Source organism: Vigna unguiculata, chromosome 2 (genome assembly GCF_037176805.1).
Source record: "Vigna unguiculata cultivar grain cowpea cultivar isolate G323 ecotype 2 chromosome 2, ASM3717680v1, whole genome shotgun sequence".
In the NCBI taxonomy this organism is placed as follows: Eukaryota; Viridiplantae; Streptophyta; class Magnoliopsida; order Fabales; family Fabaceae; genus Vigna; species Vigna unguiculata.
Genome location: NC_140793.1, coordinates 28,582,704 through 28,593,307, shown reverse-complemented (window position 1 = coordinate 28,593,307; position 10,604 = coordinate 28,582,704). Strand labels below are relative to the sequence as shown.

The following is a 10,604-nucleotide window of genomic DNA, read 5'->3' as shown; positions in this document are numbered from 1 at the left end:
ACAATAATCCAATAAATATTTAATGGTTGAAGCTTAAAACACGGAGATCCTTCTGACGTTGTATTAGGTCAGAATGAGGATCTATCGAACAACGAAGGATCGAAACACATAAAGATAACTTTTGATGTGTGACTTTACAATGTCCTCAAAGATTTATTCGCAGGTTTTTCAAAATTCAGGGAAATGAGTTGTAATGCAAAAAAGAGGTAATGCAAAATATTCATTTTTCAAGTAAGAAAAGAATGAACCTTAAATATTAAATCATTTTCAATAACCAATCAATAGAATAGGAAAATAAAGACGAGGCCCATTATCATAGATATAGGAAGCGGCGAAATTAGTAATATCGTGTATTACTAACTAGAAAAAAACTATTTCGTAAGCCCGTATTTCTTACTAACTACTTCGTAAGAGAACCCCTATTTTAAAATATCTGCAATCAGATAAGAGGGGACTATAGCTATTTTGAAATGATTGAAATATTTGTTGAACACTGTATGAAACATCGGAATCAAAGGTGAACCGAGACAAACAACGATGCCAGCTATCAAAGTGATTCGGAGCTTGTGAAGGAAAAATACAATAAAAATTAAAGATGTTTGATTGAGGGAAAATGAATAGCTATAATGGAGGAAATCAATGCTATGAAATACCTCATTTCCACTATTCCATTCAACAAAATAATCATCACTGTTTCTACTTATCCAGTTATCCTACTTGCATGCTACTAAACAGGATACAACAATGAATAGCTATCACATCCCGTTTCAGGCTTCACGGCAATAGTGATAGGCTCAATCCAACAAATTACTTATGTCAAGAGATTATTAGCTAATTATTTTAACATGGAAACAATATAAATGTACCATGTTTTCATGATATTGATGCAGACACCAAGCGTTTCCACATAAATTATACCTATCACATTGCAAACAATGATAAACATGAGAAAATAACGGTAACTGTAGAACTTTCATGTCGCCAACATGTAATGATTCCATCTGAACAATTCGATTCTGAACATGTAATATTAACATCTATTCCTCTATTATTGAACAAACTGGACATCATTAAAAATACAAATGGTAGAAATTAGATTTTTTATCTATTCAGCTAGCTAACCTGATAAAAAAAACTGTAGATAAATATTTAGTATTTTATCAGAGCCAATGAACCGGATCTGACACCGAACTAAGAGAGACCTGTACAGTAACCAGCTGAATTTGAACCATCTGAAACAGATTCCAGATTAATTGAACGCTGACAACGGCAAGAGCAAAGGGAAAATGACAAAATATGTATTTGACTGCAATCTTCAATCAAGCTAAATCATTCGGTGTAGTAATTAGGCAGTCCCTCAAAGGAATCAGTCGAACTTGTTTGACTGAGGTCTTGCAACTTGCTTCTGAAAGGGAACAAAGCAGTTGGAGCCTCCATCCATGAAAATAGAGTCAGTAGGGTAGAGCACGTTAATGTACAATTTAAGGTTCAAGAAAAGACAAGCGTTTTATTTGGAGCTTGCATCTGCTTCTTACCGTTAATGTTTAGCTTAATTCCGAATCATGTTGTAAACAAGTTAACTAGATAGTATCTCGGGCTAGAAATATTCAAGCAATAATTTATATTTGATACTATTACAATTAAAAAATCTTTAATTAAGGGGTAATCGAACCATAATCAGTTAAGTGCTATGAACATCTTACACAAAAAAATCTCAAATGCTTCAAGTAACTATCAAGGACAATTCCAAAACAACATATTTGCCAAAAATAAAGGCTTATTATCATTTTCACCATATTAATAATTGCAAGCTATTAGCTATACATTATTGAGAGTGAAGAATGGTATTAAAAACAATAATAAATTGCAGCTCAAGCCTCAAGAAAATCATGCAGTTCATCTAAAAGCAATAAACATCAACAAAATACCAGAAGCATGTACAGAAGTATTCGAACCCCCAACAATAAATAGGATTTCAATTCTAATCTATAAGTTGTACAATAGAACCATAGAAAAATATCAAATTTCTGTAGTTAGAATTGTACCTGCATCAGTGTAACGAAAAAGATGCAGATTTCAACTACTTCCATGGCTGTGACAAAGAAACTACAGGAGTTGATGCTTCAAATCCTTTTTTTCCATGTATAGCAGATTTCAGCACATTATATTGCTCAGTCACAGAATCGTACAGGGCTTTTGTGAAAACGTCCTTAGCCTACGCAGAAAACCCACACTGTATCATTCAAGTTAAAATAAAAGAACCTTCCAGATATTGAATTTCATGTATCAAAGCACTTCCAAGTTCAGATAACTACAACCAAAAAATAATAAGTGAACACGAGCAGGGAACCCAAGGATACATAATACTGACTTTGTTCATCATATTACGAAAAACTACACTCAACCAGCAAATATTGTAGGTGTCTTGTACATCCCCAGAATACATTGGCACAAAATAGTTCCACAAGTCAGGAGGGTAGGAAGCCTATAGATTCACATGACTCAATATACTATTTTGTAATGCCATATAACAACTTAAACATTAACACCTCTCTATCACAGTACCCATCACATCCCATACTTTTCACTCTTTTTTTTTTTTTAAGTTTTTCATACAAATAGAATTTCTTAAAGAAAAATACTACTTTATAAATCATTTCATGTTGTATCCCATTCTTAAGCAGTCACATCTCAGTTTGAATATAAAAAAATGTAAAATGAATTCTAAGAAGAAAACCGCAAGAATAAATGACAATAAATTTAGTTCAGTACAGCTCATCAAACTCACATTTTCAGGATTTTCACAAGTAGCAGTGGCTTCAGAAAAGCTTATCGCTGGAGCCACTGATATGCCAGCCCCATGAAAGGATATAATTCTTTTCTCCCCAATTTCTTTCTCGACCTGCAAAATTATATGGTCGCAATAAAATTAAGATAAAGCATTAGGATAGACTCTCAAAGACAAGAAAACCATACCTTTAGCGGAGGGGGCATTATATCATGGCATAATATCGCCAAAGGATATACATGACCTGGTGGACCTGAATGTTCAACAAGTCTTCGCATATTATCTACCGAAGAAATATCAAAGGGTGCCTGAATATTAATATGCCAAAGCATCAACAAAATGGTAATGTAAATATTATGGACTTGGAAATTGTGCAATATTTTTATTTAGAACGTATGACACTCACAAATCTTAAGGTCACCATTCTACTTGACTGCATTCACAAAGTAGGACATTGGATATAATACACACCCTATACTTGTTACCCCTTCTATTAATACCCCACAAGCACCAAGAAGGTATTGGATATAGGATACAGTCCTTCAAACTTACCTTCCTATGTTTAAATCAATTTCTCTTACATAGAATGAAGGACAGATTACACGCAAACCAGCACAAGGCTATAACAACTTCAAATGGAAGTACAGTTATAACAGAACACAAGTGAAATAATCCATGGCCCAGATATTCAATATTAAGCAAACTCAATATTGAGCCAGAAATCCGGATTTTATTTCTAGCCACCCCTCCAAAAAAAATCTATAGCCCAACAAGTGGAATAAGGTTTCACTGTAGAATCAAACACTGGATCAGATAATTTCATCCTTTTCAAAAATAAAATTCACAAAGCAACCTTTGCAAACAATGATGATGGTGCTTAAATAGAGTACTATATCTGACTCACATCATTGCTTCTAAACAAGATAAATGCCTACCTATCTTAATCCTTTTCTAAGAATATACTCTAATAGCAAATAACAGAATAACCATAAAGAACAAGAGTTGCAGTACCCTTCTGGAAGTGTACAAGATTGTAGCACTAAATGCCAATACAAACTTTTCAATAGTCACATAAAAGAGAAGGAAATAAGGTAAAATAAATCAAACTTATCATACAAGTTAAAATCAAATTGTGCATTTCAATCTTTTTAGATGTTTATCGCTTAGCTTCTTTTAAAGTTGAGATACATAAGTTAATTGTCATCCGTAAGAGGAATTTGATTTGTTTCAACTTTATTCTTTTCCTCTAAATGCTAGTTATGAAGTTTATCCAATCTGTCCTCAAGTCAATGTCAAAAGGTATATTTCTGTAATTGAAGTTCGACTAAACTAAAACTGTGCCACACTTTTTATATTTTACTTTAACAGGAGGGTGAACATACCGGCACCCATTCTCTGGTCTGGGCATCTGGGCGATCCCTACCACCGCTAGGGGCAATCCAGACTATTTGTGATCCATTCCTGTACCAAAAGTCCAAGATGACGGATAAATAACCATTACATACAAAAAATACTATCTAAAGTAAACATGCCCTCTGCTGTTACATCCTCTTTCCTTTATGATCTTTTTGCAGATTTCTAGAAAACGGAACTCAATTTGATGCATTAAGGTCTAAAAAAAGTGTGCTAGGAGAATTGATTAATAAGCATGCACTATAATTGACGCATTATGCTCTGCATAAAGTGTACTGGGGCATTAGATAATAATTAAGAAACCTTATTTAATTTCTCTAATTATTCATACGGAAAACAAGAAAAAACGTACTTGGGTTCAAATTTTGATAACTAAATACTTGTATAATAAACATCTTCTATTTTTCTTCCCTTCAACAGTACCTTAAGGCCAATTGTTAGTTTTTCCTAAATAAAAGCATCCATTTCTCCATAAACCAACGGATATACCTTAAAAGCATAGCCATTTCCTTCAGAGCTCGTATGTTTGCAGTTCTTTTCGTCTCTACAAGTGCTGGATCATCAAGCATGTGCTTTTTAGAGTAAACACAAATGAGATTCCTATTAAAACGAAAGTATAAGTAAAAGGTTTCAGAAGTCAACTTCGTTCATAGAAGGAAAAATAACATCACAAATCTTTAATTCGATAAACAGAAGTACAAAAATAAACCTGCCAATACTGAATGGTTTGGACAGAGGATCAGTTATAACTCTATCTCCTGCAACATAGGTCTGTGGAACAAACGGTATAATTCAATAACTGCAAGGATTATAAATATGGACAGCCCGTCCTTCAAAATAACCAGACAATAAATATGCAAACTGTACCAGGTTTTCAGCTATATATGGGAGTCGTGTTTCAAGAAGCAATGCAATGATGGCTGGATCAGCTTCAGTTTGGTGATTTGACATCAAGATGATGTTGTGTCCCTGCAGTAATTTTTTCATTCTTTCAAGATTTTCTCCCACATCAATGAAAATGTTAACATAGGGCAAACATACACAGGAACCTACAAATCAGAATCAAGTTTGCCATTTCATGTAAAGTACAGGACAATTTTTTTACGCCGTCTATATCTGATACACAAGTAATAAGCAGTACTTACAAGAAAAATTATAGATACAGCAGAAGCATTAGAAACATCAACTTAGTATCTACTACCGGAATTGTAGGAAAATCGGAAAACAATCAAGACAATCACATGATTTCCGTCAATTCCCACAATCTCGATCTAAGATTTAAACTTAAAGACTTTTACACATCTAATAAACATAAACTCCTAAAAGGTTATATGCCTCATGCATAGATACCGACCTTTGGGTTAAGATAGAAGTAATAAAGGAGAAATGCTGGACTTTAGATCACTGCCCTCACCCTACTTGGTGAGATAAGGTTAATACAAATTCTACCATACTTCACAGTAAATAATCCCTCAATATGAAGAAAGCGTATTAAAAATTGGCACCTGCTTAAGTTTCTCTTCCATTTCAATGAAAAGGGGCATGTTGCCAACATAAGAATTTCTGCAACAAAAATATCACCTTTAAGAATAGCTACGAGGTGCAGGCAAATGGAATAGACATTGTCTTGATACAAGCTTATTATATATGGGCCTTTAAGTGCCATGAATATAAATGGGCATACAGATTGCTACACCCAGGGATTACACTTCGGGAAGTGTTTTAGATACCTATTAGTAGAAAAGGAATATTTAATTCATTCAAAACCAAAGGCTCTTCTCTAGATACAAGTCACAACAAGGAAGAATCAAGTTAACTACCAGATAACACCAGAAATAAAATCATATGAAGAGAGTCATGGCTGAACATAGTTAATTTTGCCTGTTCTGTATGCATCACCAATTCATAGTAAACCTCCTTTTGAGGGCACATAGAAAACTGAGAAGGATAGCCAGTAACAAGGCATAGAATGCTGCAAAGGCACAGCTCCAATTAAGAAAAGGGTTTTTCAATCTTATTTTATCATTTCTATCCTAAGGTTAACCACGAAAAACGTCCAACATAATCACAAACATACATACCGGTAGTAGGCACCCCATTCCACTTTGTCATAAACTTGTTTGTATCAAGACCCGACACAGGTCAATTAGTTTGTCTATTAACAGCCTATGCAGATTTTTCTAAAAAGAAATATACACTCAAAAGTTGCAAAAATGAAGCAGAATTTTTTAAAGACTGGGAGAGATTAAAAACTTCAGCATTCTTGCTCTATATACTATAGTTTGATAGCTCAAACCACACAGGATTAGACACAGCAAAACTGCTATCCCTCAATGTTTAAGCCTCAATATTTACAGGTGAATCTTAGAAAAATAGCATCTTCAATATGTCTCAAGTGTGGTGTTCTGCTTACAAGCTTCTCCAGGAATCTTTATCAATCAAAATTTTAACTTACATTTATTTACATTCATAAAATTGTTTGCTCTTTTGATTTCTACAACAATTACTTCAACCTAGTATGGGATTTCACTAACCACCAAGCAAAAGTTCAAGGAGATCAAAGGGCAATCGACTACTGGAAGGTGCAGACTCCAGAATTCATACAAGATATGCCTTAATCATGTGTACATTGTATTTGTAGTTTGTACACCATTAGAAGAAACATAAAAATCATCATAAATAACTATATTGCTATTTTTCTTGATACCATCAGCTTCAACACCATGTGTTAAACACATTGAGACTTCAATGTTCAAATAGGGCCTGTACTGCACGTTAAGTTCCCCCCCTTCGCCAAAAAAAAACATAATCCCTTTGGTTATGGACACTCCCTGCATATACTACCTTTTAGATTCCCTAATACATTTCTCACAAATTCTTCAGAACCTAGCTTATTGTAGGCATAAACTTGCTAAAAATACAAAGTGCTCAATTCAAGGATATCATTCTTTCACATTAAAATTTTCATAATCATGTGCATAAGTGATCAACAATAAAATGTACGGATAAACAAATTTGATTGCTACCAAACAGTATAAAGAGACACTATAGCTAGTAAACTCACTTGAAATCAACTAAAGGACGGATGTAATTCTGCCCAAACACGTAGTAGTCAAAAGGCTCTCTCTTTGCCTTGTGGTGTGGTTGAAAAACAAAAGGATCCTGTTAAGATCAATGATGTTCCGAGAATGAGAACTAATAACAAGAAACAATATCAAACTAACTCTGCAGCATTAGTCTGTGACAAATTCGTAAATAAAATATTCCTATTGTGGAAACAATGAACATAGTATTTTCCAGAAGTCATTCCTACCGTCACATCCAAAAATACTCGATCTAATAAAGCAATCATATTTGACAGTACAATCTCATTTGCCTTGGGATCTCCACTTTGGATAACCTGAAATGCATAGCACACAAAAGGAAATGTGTGTATGTTATTTGACTCTTTCAAATGCAAAATTAATAAAAAGAGAATTAGTATATACCTAAGGATAACCAACCCATTTTTGGTATTCTAAATGATACCCACTCTAGGGCTAGTAAGATACAGGTAACAATTAAAACATAAAAAAGACAGATTTTATGAAAAATGGGTGCAAGATCTAGCATTTGGAATAACCATGATATGTGATTGGAATTGATAATCAAGTAATCAACATTTTACCAACATATAAAACCATCAGTAAGTAATACAGCAACAGAAAGAGCACCAAACACCAAAATTATAATAAACTGTGTCAGTGTATGAACCAAAGAAACAAGGATAGATGACAGCGATGATAGACAACAATATGCTTGAAAGACATCATTCGTGAAGTTCAGTTTCATTGTGAATAATGAGTGAACTAATATCTGTCCCACACCACAGATATTAGAAAAAGTTCATATGACAGTACAGGATGCACGTGAATAGAAACTTACTGCACTTTTATAGTTATTGTAAACTTCTTGCATTCCTGCAGCAACATTGGCAGGAAGAGATCCAGCTTCTACTTCTTTCTTGATTCCAGCAAAAACGTCTGCAAAATAATCCATGAATGTGGTATAAAGGAAAACGAATTCTTGGATTAGAATAAAACAACAGAAATTAATTAAAATGATTTGATTCAGGGATTGCCAGAGCATCTTAATCCAAAATTCCCTCGTCGAATAATAGACATGGTCAAACTTGATGGATTGCTACGAACAAGAAGTTGCCGCTCAACCCAATTCAGAAAAAAAAAAAATGATAAACATCCGAAAACAATATTAGCGAATTTATTTCTCTTTAGAAAAGAAAGAGTTAGGTGAACACACCCTTGCTATTGAACACTGACTGATCATATCAGTCCCTTATTGCTCAACTATATAACTTTCATTCTCTCCTTTCTCAAATCTCCACAACTAATAAATAGGACAAGACTCAAAACACAAGCCGCACATTAAAAACTAAAACCAAAATAAAAATAAAAAAACAATAAATTAATCGAATCATTCGCATGCTCATCACCTAACGTAACAGTCCATTAAAAGAAAAAAACAGAGAGAATAAATTACTCACGCCACCAATTTAACGCTATTTATTTCCAACAACCAAAACACAAACCTCAATCAGCACCTAAAAACATAAAAAGGAAAAAAAATAAAATAATAGAAAAACCTCACACACAATCACCGTCACCTCAGGTAAGCCTCCAAACTTCGTAGCCGCGCTTTCTCGATCCATTTCAATTTGAACTCAACATTTAAAAAATAAGTTAATAGAAACACAAACCGAGCGAAGCCGCAGTGAGCAACCGCCACAAGGAAAATAAACAAACGCAAAAGAAATCGAAGAGGCCGGCAATAAACATATATAGAGAAGAAACGAAGTGCGAAGATATGAAATAAAAGAAAATAAATAAATAAATAAATAAAAGGAAAGAGGAGACGTGAAGTGAACCTTGTTCGCTCCGAGCGTTGAGGAAGGTCCGGGAAGAGACGGAGGCGGACATGTTAGGGTGAGAATGTTTGGCGGAGACGAGAGAGTTGTCTTTAGGAGTAACGGAGGAGCAGGAGGGCGAGGGCGCGGTAGAAGATCGCAGGGAGATGGAGGAGGAGGAAGAGGAGGCGGTGGAGGAGGAGGAGGCGGTTGAAGAAAGAAGCGGAACCCTAGGAGTTGTAGGCGTAGGGAAGAATGTGGTTGGCGGCGTGGAGAGGAGGAACATAGTTTTGTTAGAGAGGCGGAAGAAGGGAGGGAAGGCTTGTGCCACACAGTAAGCTGAAGAACCGGTCATGCTCATTCTTCAAAGATCAAACGCGAAAGAGAGGTGAGAGACAGAGATAGGATCCGTTCGTATGTGGTGAGTGCGAGCGTGGGATTGGCGGGCACACGTGCTTTTCGTCTCCCTGGGACCCACGTGCCACTGTGTGACCAGTGGACACGTGGCCCTTCTCCAACGGAACCGATACTTGAACGGATAAAACTCAACTCTCCCTTCTCTCTCTCCACGGTCAATTAACCATAACATTATTTTGTTAAAACGAGTCTTTTAATTATTAATACGTATAATTTTCTATTTCTAGAAATTATGATAAAAAAATGCATGAGGAGTTGTGTAAAATATTAATATTATCATACTTCTGTTGAACATTCTTTGTTGGATTAATATGGTTTATATTTTTTTCTACGCTTTAAGCCATGTGCCGTACATGTCGCTTTCGCTTTCTTGAGTATATCATTCTTCCATTGAATTCCAACTTTGATTTTTTCTCCACCTTTTTAGTTTAACAAATTTGTACATTGACATAATCAAAAATCACTTCATTAGGATTTTTAAAGTAATTACCATAAATGTGTGTAGATTTATTATTGCATTACGTTCATAAATGCTGGGAACACTTCCTTTAATGTTTTCTCTGGTTACTGCTTGAAATTAATTAAAAATCACCAAATATTTTATTTTTTTGTATAAATTTTAAATACATCCTTTCGATAAGTATTAGTTTGGGATTGAGATGTCCTTACGGTGATAATCTATGGCTAACTCTTTTAGATGAGTTGTTATCTTAGTTTTTGTTTGGAAAGCGATTTCCTTTGGAAGTTAATATGAAATGGTTTTCCTGCAAGTTGATGCTTTCCCTATCTTAATTTGTTCTATGCTATTTTTTGTCATATTTGATACCGAAAACGATTACGTGTTTGAAATCAGAAAAAGGAAAAGAAAAAAAAGGAGTGACTGCAGTATTTTTTTTCAACTTTTTTATTCGTACACCACTTCAAAAAACAAACTGATGCATTAAGTAATAGAAATATCATCATCATATGAAAGATGCATTAAGTTCATTCGCAATGACGCGAGAAGAGATGTTTCCGTTATAGGAAGGGACAAAGGGATAAAATGCAACAAAAGGGGTGATGTATGTAGTTAAATCTTGTTTT

At 34.6% G+C, this 10,604-nt stretch overlaps 1 protein-coding gene across 4 annotated transcripts; it reads right to left on the bottom strand.

The window, feature by feature from the left end:
- Positions 1-971: 971 nt before the first annotated feature.
- ATS1 (phospholipid/glycerol acyltransferase family protein) lies at positions 972-9,532 on the bottom strand. 4 transcript variants are annotated; one of them, XM_028058722.2, is made up of 13 exons: positions 9,126-9,527; positions 8,126-8,223; positions 7,515-7,601; positions 7,266-7,363; positions 5,707-5,764; positions 5,069-5,170; positions 4,911-4,972; positions 4,691-4,801; positions 4,171-4,249; positions 2,977-3,096; positions 2,789-2,902; positions 2,046-2,215; positions 972-1,405 (listed from the first exon to the last, which is right to left on the bottom strand). In XM_028058722.2, the coding sequence occupies exons 1-12, from the start codon at positions 9,463-9,465 to the stop codon at positions 2,081-2,083; spliced, it is 1,404 nt and encodes a 467-aa protein (XP_027914523.1). In that variant the 5' UTR covers positions 9,466-9,527; the 3' UTR covers positions 972-1,405; positions 2,046-2,080. The 4 variants fall into 4 exon arrangements, with proteins under 4 accessions (XP_027914523.1, XP_027914522.1, XP_085526088.1 ...); XM_028058721.2 differs by having other exon boundaries at positions 972-1,431; positions 9,126-9,525; XM_085669962.1 differs by lacking the exon at positions 9,126-9,527 and adding an exon at positions 8,849-9,038 and having other exon boundaries at positions 972-1,431.
- Between the last annotated feature and the right edge of the window lie 1,072 nt (positions 9,533-10,604).